We start from the raw sequence: 19,294 nt of genomic DNA, 5'->3' as shown, positions 1-19,294 counted from the left end.
GATATTAAAAATAGTTAATCCATTAGCAATTGCAAATGGTTGAAGAACATACATACATATGTGCATACAAATACACATAATACAGATGTTACGGACATAATATGATTTCCATGAAATAATGATAAGCATTCGCAAGACATCCAATAATACCACTTAAATGAGAGTATACAATGAACTTAAGATCCCTTTAAATGCTTATGTACGAACATAGTAGGAATGTTCGAGTATATGGTGAAAGCTGTAATTAAGTACTGATTGTATTGATGGTATTTATGTTTCTTAATCGTCGTACTTTGACGTTCAGCGATGGCAAATATCATAAATAAATAAAGATGCAGTGAAAATGGTTAACTCGCTAGAGAGGATTCAGATTTTAATTTGTAAAGCAAGAAACCTCTTTGGGAGAGTGATAAAAAGGCAGTTAATAGCTAGATGGAGTTTCCATTAAAGTAATTTTGTGTGGTATACTGTGAAGTTAAGGAAGTTCAGTAGTTGTAATATTTATTACAACTGCCAAAGAAATAAGAAGTAAAATTGTGTTAGGCTTAGTCAGGTCATAAGCCACATACTGGGAACAATAACCATATTGGACAAAGTTGTTCAGGGAACGCCATAGGGGGATCTTAAAATCCGAAAAAACGGTGCTTAATTGAAAAATTAAAAGACCATTTTTTAATAATCTGCCTTGACAGGCTTAAAGAGTACAAAATTGTAGCTCACTACCCAACATAGCAATGCCGAATGTTGTTTACTTTTCTTGCTGCACTGTGTTTAAATTGAAAAATATATCAAGTTTTTGGGAACTGTTGAAAAAAACAAAAATTTGGGTGGCTGTAAACGGTGATAACGTAGTTTTTAATTTATAAATATGTAATTTTTAATATGGATATATCAAGCTGAGTTATTCTTAGTATCTTAGAAAAAAATTGTTATAGAAATATGCCTAAAAACAATCTTCAAGGTTCACGCCACGTCAGTAGAAGAGAACTCCTACATTTTTGTTAATGTTAGCTTATTTATGCCAAACGAATGAATCTGCGTTTTTAATCATGTGGAGATTTAAAGTCTATGATGTACCGTATCAAACACAGAAAAAATTATGTTTCTAATTCTTCGCGAAATGATTTTCTGGTCAATTTTTTGATAGTACTATGAAAAACAGACATTTATTTTTGGTTATCAGGATAGAACAGTCACTTTATTTTCGCGAATTTTTGGAATATTAACGCCGAATTTTCTTTCAGTCGATAAATTTTTCATAGTACTACCGAAAAAATTACCAGAAAATCATTTCATTCATTATTAATTTTGTTCAGCTTATTGACCTCTTCGTATTATATATATAACCGGAACTTTATAAATGATTTATATGAAATGATGGCGATGGATGTTAATGCCTACAATATGGAGTTCATTTCGTTCTTATAAATTTTCATATAAACTTCTACTCTACTTGCAATTATAAGGTTTAACAAAATAATAAAGAAATATTACTTGAATTTTGTCAACAATATTTTATTGTTGAGGCATTTCTTGCTACAAAAAACTTTGACATGATAAAAATTGTAAGGGACGAATTTGCATCCTGTGTAACCTTACGAAATGAACTAATTAAGAAATACATAAAAAACCTATATTCCTACATAAACATTTTGGAGTAATGCAAACTAAGCACTAAAAATAAATTTAAAGTGAATGTTGATCAACTAAAATAAGTTTTGGCAATTCAAAATAAGTTACGGCAATTATAAAACCTCGAAATTTTTTCATTTTAGGATCTGAAAAAATGTCTGAGATATGAACATTGAACGCGAAAACTAAATTTCATTTTTCTCGAAATGGCATTTTGTAAATCGACGGCCACTCTAGCTCGAAAACGAATACCAATATTTTAGTGGGTTTATTTAGGACATCGAAATCTGTTGAGACAGTCTGAACTCCATTGTTAAATAACTTTGTAATTTTCTGTAACCATATTTTTCTTCACTTCAAATTGTTTTCTCCTTCGTGTATATACAGTTTGTTCTCTCATTAATAAACTTTTATAAAAAATAAATATCCACCGCGTTTTATCTCTGCAAAAAGATTATAAGAGGTTATGGGCGATACCAAGCAAGAGTCTACCCACGGAATCTTACAATTCCGTGGTACTAATTTTGAGAACTGGAGTTATCGAGTATGGATGTATCTGGATTCGTTGGATTTGCTGGATGCCATAGAGAATACTCCGCCCGCCGAACCAAATTTAGCTGCATCATTCTCTAAAAAGGATAAAAAGGCTAAGACAACTAATATCAGCCTAATAGCAGATGATTATTTGGAATGTGGTTTGCTCTGCAAAATACATTTGCTAAGAAGTCGGTTACGAGTCAGACATTGGTAAGGAAACAGTTAGCGCTTTTAAGAATGAAGCCTGGTGATGACTTGCAGAAACATTTACTGGTTTTTGATGAACTTATACGGAAATTGAAGACATCTGGAGCAAAAGTGGATGAAAGAGATGCCGTTGCTCAACTTTTTGTCACACTACCAGAAGCCTTTGACCCGGTAGTTGCCGCGTTGGAAAATATGAAGGAAGAAGACCTGCCAATTGAAATAGTTAAGCAGAGGCTATTGGCAGATGAATCAAAAAGGCAAGATCGTTGTGACGTGGATACTTCAAAGTCGTCTGCATTTAGTGGTGAGAAGAAATCGAAGAAGTTCCTTGGTGTGTGCTTCCGATGTAAGAAAAAGGGACATAAACAGAAGAATTGCCGCGTTCGTTTCGAAAACGGAAAAGCCAATTCAGCGTCGACATCAAAGTCAATATGTTTTATGTCAAGCGTTTCTGATGGTAAGAAAATTAAGGATAAGTCTGAAATTTTAACATTCAAAATAGATTCTGGAGCCACTGATCACATGTGTAAAGCGGAATGCAGTTTCAATGATCTTCATAATATGAACGAACCCATTACCATATGTGTTGCTAAAGATACGGAAAAGCTTTTGGCTTACAAGAAAGGTACAATCAGAGGATATTGGAGAGATTTGGCAATCACCATGACGGATGTTCTCTATGTTAAAGGACTTCGGGATAACTTGTTATCTGTACCAAAGCTAACTGAATATGGAATAAGCGTTGAATTTTCCAAAAATGTTGCTCTATTGAAGAAAGATGGTAAGGTGATTATGAAAGCACCTAAGAAAGGAAGTTTGTACGAGATGCAAATAAGAATAACACATGAGGCAAATGCAAGTTTAAGTACAACAGATATTGGGAAATTGTGGCACTCAAGAATGGGTCACCCTAGTGATAGTAATCTTGAAGAACTGGTCCGACATAAAATGGTCGATGGTGTGGAAACTGTGGCGCCTGTTGGCATTTGTAATGTATGCATGCAAGGTAAGCAGAGTCGGCAGCCTTTTAAAGGAAGTCGTCCAAAGTCCAGTCGCATTCTTGAAAGAATTCACACTGATATTTGTGGACCAATTGATCCCCAAACATGGGATGGTCACATATACTTTGTAAGCTTCATATATGATTATAGCCATTTCGCATTCATATACCTACTGAAAAGAAAATCCGATTTATTCGACAAATTTGTCGAATTTGAATCAATGGTTACAGCAATGCATGGTGTCTCAATATCTGCAATAACTGCCGACTAGGGCACAGAATATCTTTCAACCAAAGCAAAGGAATATTTTAAGAGAAAAGGAATTCAGATTCAAAATACAATTTCCTATACTCCCCAGCAAAACGGAGTTGCTGAAAGATTTAACCGTACCTTGGTTGAAAAAGTAAGAAGTATGTTAATTGAATCTGGTACTCCGAAAGAATTATGGGGTGAAGCTGCATTAACGGCAACATATCTAATGAACAGAAGCGCATGCAAATATCTTTCAGATAAGAAAACACCTGCAGAAATTTGGTACAAGCATAAGCCTAATGTTTCAAAATTACGTGTTTTTGGATGTAAAGCATTTGTGTCGGTTCCTAAGCAGAAAAGAAAGAAATTGGATTCAAAGTCGGAGGAAATGGTTATGATGGGTTATACATGCAACGGATACCGATTGTGGAATCCTAAGAAAAGAAATATAATTTTTGCAAGAGATGTTCGTTTTGATGAAAGTTGTTTTCCTTATTTGCAACAGACAAAGGAAGAAGAAAATCCTCAATTACTTATAAGATCCCAAAGTAACGAGCAAGAGGGGGAATGCGTGGAAAATGTCGTTCCTGGTGAAAATATCAATAATTATGAAGGTGGTTCCGATGATGAATTGGTTTCTGCTGAAAATGATAGCGATATCGATGAAGATAATACTACCAATGACGAAGATAATACTATCAACGAAAATGAAGGCAAATCTACCCAACCTGAACCGAGAAGAAGTCAAAGGTTAAAAGCAAAATTGATGGGGTACATAACAGGTAATGCAAACACTGCAATTTCTCAATGTATGTTGGAACCTAAAACTTATGGAGAAATCATGAATGATTCTAATAAAGAAAATTGGATGAGGGCTGTGAAGGATGAGCTTGATTCTATTGAAGATAATCGGGTTTTGGAGTTGGTCCCACGACCAAACAACCAGAAAATATTAAAGTCTAAATGGGTATTTCGTATCAAAGAGGACGCAAATGGTAATCCTGTTCGCTATAAAGCTAGGCTTGTAGCGAAAGGCTTCCTTCAGAGAGCTGGGATTGACTATGATGAAACGTATTCACCGGTAGCGAAACTTAGTACAATTCGAATAATATTAGCGGTAAGCGTTAAGAGACATTTGCATATTCACCAGCTGGACGTAAAAGCTGCATGTCTTTACGGAGATTTAAAAGAAGACATTTTCATGGAAGTTCCTGACGGATTAAATGCTCCTAAAAATCAAGTATGTAAATTACGAAAATCGCTTAATGGACTTAAACAGAGCCCAAGATGCTGGAACGACAAAATTAACAACTTCTTGCTCCAACTTGGTTTCAAGAAATCTTTGCATGATTCGTGCCTTTACACAATGTTCCAAGGTAATTCTGTTCTGTATTTGCTACTATATGTGGACGATGTGTTGATTGCAGGAGATGAGTTGCAAGCAATAGAAAAGGTAAAATCTGATCTGCGTGCATCATTCAAAATGTCTGATTGTGGACCCTTACAATATTACTTGGGAACGAAGATTGAATATGACAGCACTGGGGGCGTAATGAAGCTGAACCAGAGAAATCACATCGAAAAGATCCTTGAAAAATTTTCAATGACAGAGTGCAATCCTACAAAAACTCCAATGGAGAAAGCTTTGATTCTACCAAAAGAAACCCAAGATTTAACTGATAAACCATATCGTGAAATGCTGGGAAGTTTAATGTATTTAATGCAAAGTGTTCGACCAGACATATGTTATCAAATATCATATATGGGTAGATTTCAAAACAGTCCTGGTGATATACATTGGTCGGCGTTAAAAAGAATTGTTCGCTACATTAAAGGAACTAAAGACTTCCATTTGGTTTATCAAGATAATTTAAGTGCTGAAGAACTTGTTGGATACGTAGATGCCGATTGGGCATCAGATAGTACAGACCGTAAATCTGTAAGCGGATTTATTTTCAAAGTTTTTGGTTGTACCGTATCATGGAGCAGTAAGAAACAGACAATAGTTGCAACGTCTTCCAGCGAAGCGGAATACATCGCTCTTAGTAATGCAGTTTCAGAAGCAGTTTGGATAAGGGGTATCCTTTTAGATTTAAAAGTTCTAAATGAATATACGCCTATTAAAATATATGAAGACAATAAAGGATGTATTGGTATAGCGCAAAATTCCGGCAGTAAAAGATTAAAACATATTGACGTGAAGTATCACTTCATACGAGATTACATTTCTAAAGGGATTATAAATATTCAACATATATCAACAGAATCTCAAGTTGCTGATATGTTTACAAAAGCGCTAGATACTAGCAAGTTCGTAAAGTTTCGAGATGAACTACAATTAAAACGCAGTGATTGAGAGGGGGTGTTGAGACAGTCTGAACTCCATTGTTAAATAACTTTGTAATTTTTTAAATATTTTTTCAATCACATACGTTTGAATTTTCTGTTTAATACATATTTTCTGTAACCATATTTTTTCTTCACTTCAAATTGTTTTCTCCTTCGTGTATATACATTTTGTTCTCTCATTAATAAACTTTTATAAAAAATAAATATCCACCGCGTTTTATCTCTGCAAAAAGATTATAAGAAAATCTAGTCCTTTATCGACCGACGTATTAAAAAATATTAATTGGCAATTTAATGATCAAAACGTCTTCGTTTCAAAGTAAAAATTGATATTTGATTTGATTGACTTTCCACCTTTTTTGTCTAAACTAATATTTTGTAAAATCTGTCTATAAAAGACAAGATTTGTATATTCTAAATAAGCCCACAAAACATAGGAAGATAGGTTCATTCGTGTTCTAGTTAGAGCGGTCATCGCAAACCGCTTTAATAAAAAGAGTGTTTCGTAGACGGTTTAAACAACAAGCATTTCGAATGTAGCTTAAAATGTGCTCTTTCAGATGAAAAAAACAAAAAAGTGAAAAAGTTTGTTAGTTTTCTTAGCAAAAAAATCATGTAAAATGGCAGCACATATGCGTAAAACTATCAATAGAAAACATATTTATTAATTTTTGGTTGTGCTTAGAAATTGTTATTTGAGTTTAATCCGACTCCGAGATACGAAAAATGTAAAGTTTTGAACCCTCAAATGATTCCCTGAATTAATCCCGTTTTTATGGATTTTACTCCAATGTTCGACGTTACAATACTTTTTCGTTACAAATATATGCATAAGGTTGCTTTCGAACAATGCTTCAGGCATGAAGACTGTCCTTTGCTGAGATTAAAACATGATTAAAACAAGTAAGAACAGACTATAGTCGGACGGGGCCGACCATGTGATACCCTATACCACTATCCCTGTGCACTAGCTTTCCGGGCTAGCTTTTGATAAATGATAACTTTTATTTAAATGTATACATTTATTAAGTAATAAAGAAAACAATAACATGTTGAAATAATAATCTACATACATATATTTGTTCTAAAGCAATAAATGTAAAACAGTAACTAATGCAATACTATAAGTGCAAGAATTTTGTTCTCATGTGAAAATGTAACATTAAACTATGTTATAATCAATTTTATTAAGATAACATATGAAACATATTTGGGCGAAACGCGTCTTCTTGGGATAAAGTTATAAGATGTGCATTAGAAATTTTACCAATTTTCACACAAAAGTTCTGATCAATTTAACCCGCTAAATATTATCCGATCATACCGTTGACTTGCACGCTACTTCTTCATCTCAAACCAAAACTACGTTTAAAATTTCGCGCCGATCGGACTATTATTGCGACCTACAGAGCGGCTACAAAATCGAGTAAAAATTTTGTTTTTGGTCCATTTCATCCCTTTAACATTTCACGATCATCGCCAAAAACTAATCAGTTCTATTCTGGTCCAAACCCGACCTCCATACTAAATTTCGTGACAATCGGTCCATAATTGCGGCCTCTAGCTTGATTACAATTTTTAATGGACGGACAGACGGACGGACGGACGGACACACATCGCTAAATCGCTTTATCTCGTCGAGATATGAAGTTTGGTATACCACATGAGGGGTCTACGACGAATATTTCGCGGCGTTACATGAATTTTTGGGAAAACAAACTTATTATACCCTTTTCCACATTGTGGTATAGGGTATAATTGGTTTCAAAAATATCGCCTCGATTTGCTCTAAAATGTCAATATTTAGTCATGTTTTGATGAGGTCATAAAATCCTAACTCGATCTAGGGCATTTGTAGTCTCAACATGTGCATTCCTACTATAAAGAAGTGTAAAATCTGAATTTCATACATAGTTAATAGCTTATACGAAATGTAACGGAATAAATATAAAACCATACGGCTTTTTGAGAAAAGAACGGTTAAAACTGATAAAGAACAATAAAAAAATAATCAATCAATCAATGGATAAACATAGACGGTGCTTTTGAACCAACTTTAAATGGGAGGAGCATATACTTGGGAAGTTTTTGCGGATTCTGAAATTACAAAGTTCATAGATGAGAAAAATCAAAAAACAAAAAAATTGCCGGATCGCTTTCTAAATGAATCGCATTCGATTTTTTTAGGTTTTCACGATTTCGCATGGAAACCGTAAGTCCTATCGCAATTAGATTAGAGAAAATATTGTGGATGTGACAATTCTTTACAAGATTGACCTTTATGATATTTTGGTAGGTTTTTTCCATTTTTGAGATATAGAAGTTCAAATTGGGACAATGCACTGACTATCGCCCCCTTATAAAATAATGTAATATACGGGGCGCTTTAACTATCTTTAAATAAACCGCTCACACCTGGTAAGTTTTTGCGGATTCTGAACATTGCTATTGTTCATAGATGAGAAAAATACAAAAACAAAAAAATTGCTGGATGTGTTTTTAAATAATTGGCGGTCAAAGTTCACATTCCAATGTTTTTTTAGGTTTGAGCGATTAGTTCTGTCGAAATGCGACTAGAAAAACTTTTAACTGTGAAAACTCTCAACAAGATTGACTTTCGTTATTTTTCCTAGGTTATACCATTTTTGAGATATATATGCTTAAGCTGGGAAATTAACATCATGACATAGTTTTGTAAGGCAAGCAAGCAAGACCGTGAAAGCCTAAAAAACTCTAAAAATATGAACTTTGGCCGCTATGTTTTTAAAAAGCACTCCAGCGTTTTTTGATTTGTTTTTTGATTTTTCTCATCTATAAATATTGTAGTTTCAGAATCCGCTAAAACGTCTCAGGGGTAAGCACATTCCATTTAATGTTGGTTCAAGAGCACCGTGTATTTGAAACCTACATAAAACTTTAGGAACAACATTTTTCAGTTCAAGAACAAATTGGATATGGAAGGAACTTAGCTGGAAGGACAAAATATTCGACGGAACGATTCCCCATTCTATTCAACTGTACATGTAATCTCAAAATAATGAAACAGAGATATAAAGCAAATTTCTCAAGAATGGGGGTCAATCAAAAAATTCATTACGTCATAACTCAGAAAATTCTGCTATGGAATTCTTAATATACTCAATAGGGACTTTCATTCTCAAAAGGAATTTTCCTCCACCAGACTTAATTTTTAATTTTGTGGTAATTTTGTGTCTCAGGGTAATCAGACATGGATGACATATTATAAAAGATAGAATAAGAAGATCAGTAGACTAATAGGTCTTCCGACAGAATACTTGTAGGACTTTTATGGAAAACGTAAAATGTCTAATCATAAGTCGATAGCCTTAGAACTTTACTTTTGCTTGAAAAAAATGAAAGGATCAGTTGGACCAAAAAATATATGCCCTCAAAGCCCCACAACAATACAACGAAGTTGGCGATAGCGATGTAATTCCTCAAACTCCTGACATAGGAAGATTATCTAGTGTGGTCATTAGGAAATCAAACACTAAATGTTCACCAAATTATATTCTTCTTTATTGGATATTTAGGATCGCAAGGGTAAAAATTGTAAATTTCAGGGATGTAAGTCCCAATACACAAATATACTGCTCCAAATGTATATTAAATATATGTTTATGAAATAATAAAATTTTTTTCGTAATTTATCTAAAAAAATTAAAAATTTAAAAAAAATCACAAGTTAAAACCATTTTTTACTAGAATTTTTTATTACGTTACCCGGCAGGTCCGCCTTTTGGCGTTCAAAAACTTTCCTCACCCAGAGGATAATTTTAACATTTTTATCAGCTTTTACCTAAAGGTCAATAAAAGGTCAATAAAATTTTTTTTTCAGAAAAAATTGGCTGTCGTTTCCAATGAGACACTCATAATAAGTATCTTATGAGTGGAACCGTTCTGGCCGAGAAATTGATCTTTTTGGATAAGAATTCGACTGTAGACATTCGTTGGTGCAATCGTCTTGAAGTGACCAATTGGGTACAAAACGGATAGCAAATGTTTGCAGAGTACCATGGCACAACTACCCAGGTAGTGGCATCGTAAAATTTTGAATATGTTATGTCAAAACTTTCTTTATGTTGTTGGGGAAATAACAACAAAAATAATTTTTTATAAAGTGATTTGACTTTTCATATTCGATCAGCTGGAGTGATACCACTGCCTATTGTTGTTGTAATCTTTCCCCTACTTAGTTTGACTATTCATATATGCTTATGCATTGTGACATTGTAACCCCTTCTCCTCTCCCTTATGTACTACCACAGCGCGAATAGTTGTTAACAATAACCGGTCTGTTTGTATGTGCGAACATGTGTGCATTTCGCTTGAACAATGTAGAACCTCCCAGACCAAGGGGACTAGAACAGTCTATGTAGCAGCGGGCACATATAAATACGGAAAAGGAGCGGCTGGGAGTTTAGTTGTGAATTATAACGAGATCTTAAACAGTAAGTTTAAGTAAAGAAGTAAAGTGCAAACTAACTGAACTGAAGTCTTGTCTGAATAACTGAAGATAAGTCAATAAAGCATAGTAGAATCCTAATCTAAAACGTATCCGGAATAAAACAACGTATACACGGGATTGTGTTGAAATCTAATTCCGTAATAATATTAACATTATAGTTATGACTTATTCACAACTTGATATCCCTTTATCATATTTTGAGAATTTTTTACAAAATTTTAATTTTAAGACGATTCGATAAAATAATTTGCAAATTATAATTTGCAAATTTTCTATACGAGCTTTTTGGCTCACTTTTGACGTCACTAAAACTGAAAAATAAGCTTTGGAGCCACACAGCATAACCAAAATGTATAACCTTTTGTTTCTCACTAAATTTATTATCATGTCATTACATTTATATATCATTTTGTATTATACATAATTTTATTTCATATATCTTATACAGACTAGTCGAAGATAGGTTAAGTCGTATTGTAATAGATAGTAAGAATTCACATAAGAAATACGTTTGTGTATTTGCTTATATCTTAGATCCCGGTTTATCATTGGTCCTTCGAGTCTGATCAGTGGCCGAAATAGATAATTTTATTTCATATATTACATCAATTAAAAGTACCCAACAAAAAAGTTCTCCCAAAATTATGGGTTTCGTAAGGGATTTTTGACAGCCGTAACTACCCTCAAACCCCCTTTCTTCCCCATTATTTTTACAAGGGCATGTCGCACTTAGTTTCTAGTTATTTTATGACCACTAGAATAACTAGTTATTTTGTGACCCATAGAAGTTGAAAAGTAAGGTGAAAAAATTATAGTTTTAGAACAGTTGATGTGGAGAATTTGTTTTTAATTTCAACACACTTCTTACTTTTATTTTACTTTATTTCATTTCGCTCCCTGCCTGAGTTGAACACACAAACCCTCTGATTTCTAGCCAAACACACTACACACTGTGCCACGCACACGAAATTTAAGGGTTGCTTAAGGTTAAGAACTTAAATGCGCAGTGCACATGTGCACCTCAGCCTTTAGGCTAGAAAGGGTATATACACTTTCATACGGGCAAAATGTGCCTCATCGAAATAATGGTTTTAGACCCCAAGTATGTTTGGACGAAATGTGTTTCAGACAATTTGGAGTTGATTTAGCAATGTCCGTCCGTCTGTCTGTCTGTCTGGCTGGCTGGTGCGCACGATAACTCTCGAACGGATGAACCGATTCGATTCAAATTGTGGCTTTCGTAATATTTTGTCCAAACTTAGTTTAAGTTCGAAGATGAGCCATATCGGTCCACTCCTTCCGGTACCTCCCCCACAAAAGTACCAAAATATTCGGAAATTTTGTGGGCATGATAACTCTTTAAGGGAGCAACCGATTTGGTCCATACTTCGCACATCGTGAAATTTCTACCAGACTTAGATGAGGTTCTAGTATGAACTCAATAGGTACCTCCCACACAAAATTTCGGATAAGTTCAGTTTAGGACCTGCTCTCGAATCGCTTTGATTTTTGTTGCAACAACTTGTATTCACTTCCCCCATACGACCCCCATACGACAAGTTTCATCAGGAGCAAGTCTATACTTCCTGAGAAAATGACCGGAAAGGTGCAAAAGCCCCTATAACACCTTGTGTAGTGGATGGAGCGCAAGATAATTCGAACGGATCTGTCGATTCGGTCCAAAATTTGGCCTTCGTAATATTTTATCAAAACATAAATTAAATTCGAAGATGGGCTATATCGGTCCACTCCTTCAGTTACCTCCCCCACAAAACTTCAAAAATGTTCGGAACAATTTTGCGCACGATAACTCTTGAAGGGAGTGACCGATGTAACCTATACTTTGCACATCCTAATATATCTACCAGATATAGATCAGGTTCGAATATGGATTATATTTGTCTACTCCTTCTGGTACCTCTCACACAAAATTTCGGATAAGTTCACTTTAAGACCTGATCTCGAATCACTTTGATTTTTGTTGAAACGATTTGCATTCGCTACCTCCATTACAACGGTAATAGTTTTTTCAGGGGCAAGTCCATATTTTTTGGGAAAACAGCCCGAAAGGTGTAAAAAACCCCTATGTCACTATATGTGGCGGCCTGAGAGCACGATAACTCTCGAACTGTTTAACCGAGTTGGTCCAACATTTGGTCTTCGTCATATTATATACAAACATAGTTTCATGGGCAATACCGGTCCACAACTTTCGGTACTTCCCCCCAATGTTTAAAAAATATCAATAAAATGCTAGGACGATATCACTTGAATGGGGCAACCAATTTGGTCCAAACTTTGAATCTCCTAATATGTTATCAAAATTTAGTTTAACTTCTAAAATGGTCAATATTGGTCCTCCCTAAAGGTACCTCTCCTACAAAAGTTCAACATTTGTGTATTAGTGCAGTTAATTCCTAATCTACGTTTTTGTCAGCAAGTTCAAATGTCTAAAAAGGGTCACAAAATACATTCGATCTGTCCGGAGGTGAAAGTTTCGCTTCACATTGGCTGAGGGTAATATCTGTCGGCAAAGCCGACTGACACTTTTTTACTTGTTTATTAACAAAAAGTTATTGTTTTTGTCAAAAACTCGCGTGCCGACGGTGAGCGTTGAACACACAACCCTAGGATTTATAGTCGGACACACACACACTGTGCCACCGTCCTCATTACTTAGTGAGGAGTAAAGTAGGTTTACCTTGTAAATTTTATAAAATTTACCTATAATGCGAAAAGAAGCTTGTTTACATTACTTTGTAAAGGAATGTTTGTAAATAATTATTAAAATTATTTATTAATTATTATTAATTAAAAGGTCATTCCTTCGTGCGACAGGAAGTAATTTTTGAGAACATTTGTTTTCATTTCACAGTAATTATTAAAAAAATTGTTCCATGTGACTGTGCACTCACTTATGGCACTCATAGAACGGAATCTCCGGATTTTCTGTATTTTACAAGGTTTTGTGTCATTATCACAGCGAAATGGTATTTAATCATTTATGGGCTACAAATCTTTTCCTCTGCAATTTGTCAGTACAGATCAACGTTTCGATATAGTCCCCATATAACGATTTTCGGTGTTTTCATTGTTTTATCCTTATTGTCACACCGAAACCGTTCTAGCTGTACTGACAAATTTCTGGGGGAAATTTTTGTAGACTTATGGAAGATTAAATACCAAATTGAACACCGAAAATCGGGATATTCCGTTCTACGGGGGCCATATCAAAAAAATTGACCTGTACTAGCAAACTTCTGGTTGAAAGCTTTGTAGCCCCATAGAAGATTAAATACCTCCCGATTTAAGGTGTTTTTTGGGGAGTTGACCTACATTTGTTGACCAAACTATGTGTAATTTGACGTTTGAGATTCTCTGTGGTTACAAAACTTCTCCACCAAAACTTGTAGACATATACATATTTCATTTCAGTTCAGAATACCGTACTTAACTTCTCCAATTAGGCAAATCCGAATTGTATGAAAAACATTTCGTTCAAATATTGATTTGGTTTCCATATTTTTAAAAGAAGATAACCTTAGAGGAGACAATTACCTTTACTATTTTGAGTAAACTAAACAATAGTTAATAATTTCAAATAAATGAAATTTCAAAATCAAAAAAAAAAAAACTCATTAAACTAAAATCATTAACAAAAGAGAAACACCAATAGAACAACTTAGAACTCGGAGGAAAATACATTTGTTTTATTATTGTCCGAATGAGAACAAATACACAAAACATAAATTCAAATGAAACATAAATAAGTAGATGGACGTTGGCAATACACACACACATTGATGCTATTGAAGTACACAAAACTACTTTTTAATTGAATTTGAAATTGCAATGAATAGAAAATTACATTGAATGGTTATTTTTTCCTTATTCCAATAATAAAACGTAAACTTAGAACGTGCTTACCTCCAATATTTTTGATTCAATCGTATATAAGGAATCGCGATTTTTTGCCGATTCAATAATCAATTGTTCCTTTTTCTCCTGCAAGTCTGGACGTTCATGTGCAACAACCGTCGCCAGTAGTTGTTCACTTAACCCCTGCTCTGTAATCATGAAATTAATTACAGTTACCTGAAAAAGAAAGAAGAAAGAATCATTTAAATGTCCGATTACAAGGAAAATAATAAAGTTAAACACAGCAAAAATGTATATTAGGACAGTTAACTATACTTGTATTTGATAATGCAGATTATTTTGTGTTAATAATAGGGTTTTGGGTTTCCGGGTTTTGTACCCTCCATCATAATAGGAGGGTATAATTAAGTTTGACATTCCGTTTGTAGCATATCGAAATATTCGTCGGAGACCCTATAATAGTCCAGTCAAAATTGGCATGCGTTAAGGGGAAATAGAACAAATTCCCGCAAAGGTTATAGGTTTAAAAATTATCAACAAGAATGCTTATTATGACTTGAGATATCGTGATATAAGCGTCAAATTACACATGTGAAGAAGTAAGCCGCGTAAGAATATTACTACGTGCGGACCGGTTAAAATAACAACGTCATGTGTTAGGTATTTCCATAAGCTTTTAAACGACACCCACTTTGCCGTAATGGGTTCAGTAGAACAGGGTCTAACCCGGTTTTTAATCTGAACTTTCGGGTCAAATGGCCGGCGAACCGGATCCGCCGCACATGAAAATTATACATTTCCCGAATCAGCGAAATTCCCCACCCTTTGTTAAAAATTTAAAAAAAAAAATAAATAAAAAACAAGTAAAAAAGTATCAGTCGGCTTTGCCGACAGAGAAATACCCTCAGCCTGCGGTAGTAGACCCTTCTACTCGTTGGCGTACGTCTAATGTTGATTGGGCATTATATGCTCAGCAACTTAGCGATGCCTTTAGTGTTGTCTCGTTGCATGATTTCTCTTCTCTTCCAGTGGATGAGTAAGTGAGATTTCTGACGGACACTATTTCTAGTGTCAATGATACTGTCATGGTGGAATAGAACTTTGAGATAGAAGCGGAAAGTAGTTAGGCGCCTCCGGAAGAAAATCCAGAGAGCCAGACGACGGAACGCTGATGATATTGGCGTTCATTCAGCAGCCTATAGGCAATGCTTGAATGAGAACCAGGAGATGATGGCATCTGCAAAGTATTGTCAGTGGCAATCTTTTGTGGAAAGAAATCGTGAGGCCCCTTGGGGTCGACTGTATAGGCTATGTAGACCGAAGAAGACTCTTGATGTTTCTGGCATCAAAGTAGATGATAGAGTTCTGACTACGTGGAGTGAGTGTGTTTATGTCCTGATGTCCTCTTTCTTTCCAAGGACGGAACTGGAGGTACATCCTCCACAGGAGGGGCTACCTGTTGCACCAGATCTGGAAAGATATGAGATCAATCAGGCTGTAGCGTTAGTTCGCTGCAGGGAGTCGCCTGGGTTAGGCGGTCTGACCGGAGAGATGTGTAAAAGCATCTGGAGGGCCATTCCGGATTTCCTAGAGGCTTTGCTGTGTAAATGTGTGAGTGTGGGTGTGTTTCCACGAGAGTGGAAATCTGCTAAATTATTCTCTTGAAGTCGCCAGATAAGGTCAGGAGTAATCCTCCATCTTATCGCGGCATCAGTCTTCTTCCAGTGCTTGGAAAAGTACTGGAGAGGATAATGGTGCATCGGCTTCAGGAGAGACTTACTGGCGCAGAGGCTGAATGGCAGTTTGGGTTTAGGCCGTAGTATAGAAGACGCATGGTTGCATGTTAAGCGCTGTGTGTCTTAGTCTTCGAGTCGATATGTCTTGGGCATATTCGTCGACTTCAAGGGTGCTTTTGACTACCTTTGTTGGTCAAGAGTACTTGTTCGTCTGCAGGAAGTAGGATGCCAGGAGATTAAGCTTTGGCAAAGCTATTTCTCAGATCGGGTGGCTTGCTCTATTGGTGCATACAATAGAGTCTCCATTGATGTTGTTCGGGGTTGTCCGCAGGGGTCCATTTGTGGTCCATTTATTTGGAACCTTATGATGGATCCACTACTGCAACAAGTCAGCTCGCTTTGCAAGGTCTGTGCTTTTGCAGACGATTTGCTCATTCTGGTTGAGGCTCAATATCGTTCTGAGATGGAACAGTTGGGCTCCAGAATGATGTCTATTGTTGGCACTTGGGGTACCAGGGTTGGTGTCCAAATAGCTAGAGAGAAGAGTGTCACAATGCTACTCAAGGGTAGATTGTCTGGCAATCGACATCCGAGCGTCGTCTTCGATGGTCGAGGTCTCTCGTATAAGACTGAAGTGAGGTATTTGGGCATCACAATGGGTGAGAGAATGAATTTCATCGCTCACTTAGATCGGCTCAAAGAGAAAATGTGCAGCGTTGTAAGTCCTGTTCGTCGCATTTTGCGTTCGGATTGGGGTCTGAGTAGACGTGCGTTGCGGGTGGTATATGGTGGTCTGCTTGTTGCCTGTGCAACATACGGGGCCCCATATGGCACACTGCAGTTACAGGGTATGGGTATCGTAAGCTACTGTCATGTCAGCGCATTATGATGCTGGCGTGTCTCCCTGTATGCCGCACAGTGTCTACTGAGGCTATGCAGGTGTTGTTGGGCGTCCCTCCTCTTGACCTAGAAGTGCCAAGAGAGTTTTGCCGATTGTTCCCACTGATTGGGCAGTAGAAGTAGTGGGGAGCTTGGATGCCTTGAATCGCAAGGCGCGGCTGCGTGAGCTCGTAACATCTAGATGACAATTTAGATGGAAGGAGTGCGAGAATGGGCGAGTAACATTCAGGTTTATCCCGGATGTTACTTTTGCCAAGACGAACCCCGATTTTGGTTTCGCCCTTCATCTGGGATACTTGTTGACTGGGCATGGGTCTCTCAATGCCTTTTTGCATAGCAGAAACCTTTCTGGCACTTCATCGTGCAGTTGTGGGGCTCCAGTCGAAGACTGGCTGCATGTGTTGTGTGAGTGTCCTCATTATGAGGACTTCAGGAACCTAGATTCCATGGGTGTCACCAGAGTTGATGGCCAATGGGATGTTAGTCATGTGCTCTCCACTAGCTCTACTCGTGCTAGTCTTGGGGACTTTGCAAATAGGGCGTTTCGCCTTCGCAGAGCGTTAGTGCAGGTGTCGTCGTAGGTGTTGTTTCTATGTTGTTGTGTTGGGCCTTTATAGGCTTAACCGCTTATATTGCCACGGGGAGTTACCAGTGCCCTGATCGCATGGGACCGAAACTGGAAGTAACTCGGTTATGAGATCTGACCAGAGGTCATTTTTCTGGTACCGCAGGTGGTATGGAATAATGGGGAATCTCAACTCTCCACCATGCCATCACAGATCTTTTAGATCTTGTCGGGGACACTTTCAAACATAATCGGTTGCTGTTCGCCAGCTTCAGAGCGGGCTTCGCTCCTCGCAGTGAGAAAGCTACGTCCACGTAAACGTGGTGATTAGACTGCTACATCAGTGTAACACTTGTGTTGAACTCTTCCCATTCCCCGATGGTGCATAACTCTCTATCACTTTGGGTGACCAGTCCCTTGTTGTATGGAACAGAAACTGGTAGTAGTTTCGACTACGAAGTATGACCGGAGACTTTCTGGTACCGCGGGAGTCAGGAGCCCCTAGATCTGTTGATCTAGCCTGACTATGGAGAGGCACCTATTGGTTGCAACGCGGTGGTTGTGGTTTGGACCCAAATCGCGGGTAGAGCTTCGGCTCGATGTGGAGTTGCATTATTAACCGGGTGCTGCGACCCATAGAGCAGCAGAGGTGTAAGATAGTCCTCAACCCCTTACCAAGAGGGGAGTGAAGCCCATAATTGTGGATCTTCGAATTGGTACCTGCGGGATAGACTTGGGGACTCTGTGGAGAGCTACCACTCTCTAAGAGTACTCTGGGTAATTCCAAAGGGGCGCTGGCCGACGCATTGTATCGCGACCCCCGGTGCAATGGTGCACCATGGTTAGAGCCGTCAAGGCGAGAATCATGTAAAACCCCCTCGACTTCATACCCTCAGCCTGTGTGGATTGAAACACTTGTTTTCCAAAAAAACTTATGTATTATAGTCCGGTCAAAATAGACATTGAAATAGCAAAAATTCCCACAAAGCTGAATTTTGGTGGAGAGCTAGGGTTTGCCATTAGAAGCAACGTCCTAAAAGTCCCCATCGATCCCATGTGTGCAAAACAAGTTATTCGGGGTCAAAGGTCAAAATTTTAGGGTTTTTAGGTTTTCGGATTTATTTTTTGAAAACGGTTGATCGAATCAGAAAGTGACTAAAGTAAATATTGTAGACAGAAAAATTATCTACAAGTTTGACCCTTATAAATTTTTTCTTAGAAGGAACCATTCTTGAGATATAGCTGTTCTAAAAAACACATGTTTTTTATGCACTTATAAGGGAAATGTGCACATATTCAGACGAACCGGCTAAAATAAGCGAAGTAATCGGGTCTGCCCCCCCAAAAAATATATATTTTCTTGAAGAGCGAAATTATAGCTTTCTTTTAAAAAAAATTCCAACAAAATCGGAGTGTGTTTAGTATAGTTATTCAATGTTAGAGTCATTTTATGCAAAAATAGCCCATTTAACCCACATGTATAATCGAAAGCCCAACGGGAACGACCCCAACGAAAACTCTCGGATTTTTTTCACGTTTTGTCCGAAGGTAGGGTTTGTTGCGCTGATTACGGAAATGTATAATTTTCAACGGTTGCGGATCCGGTTCGCCGGCTATTAGACCCGAAGGGCCAAATTTAAAAACCGGGTTAGACCCGGTTCTACTGAACCGATTACTGCAAACTGGATATCTTTTGAAAGCTTACGGAAGTATCTAACACATAGTGTCTTTACTTTAACCGGTTCGC

The 19,294-nt window shown here is 36.9% G+C and overlaps 1 protein-coding gene across 1 annotated transcript in view; it reads right to left on the bottom strand.

Annotated features, from left to right (window-relative positions):
• Nucleotides 1-19,294, bottom strand: part of Dnah3 (dynein heavy chain 3, axonemal) — a 389,565-nt gene that overhangs the window by 125,553 nt on the left and 244,718 nt on the right. The window contains exon 22 of the mRNA XM_073981508.1: nucleotides 14,395-14,562. Within this exon, the coding sequence (XP_073837609.1) occupies nucleotides 14,395-14,562 (168 nt within the window). The remainder of the gene's footprint in view (nucleotides 1-14,394; nucleotides 14,563-19,294) is intronic.

Source organism: Musca autumnalis, unplaced genomic scaffold (genome assembly GCF_047663935.1).
Source record: "Musca autumnalis isolate F117 unplaced genomic scaffold, ASM4766393v1 scaffold_4, whole genome shotgun sequence".
Taxonomy (NCBI): Eukaryota; Metazoa; Arthropoda; class Insecta; order Diptera; family Muscidae; genus Musca; species Musca autumnalis.
Note: the sequence above shows the minus strand (reverse complement) of the source record. Positions and strands in the feature narration are given on the sequence as shown.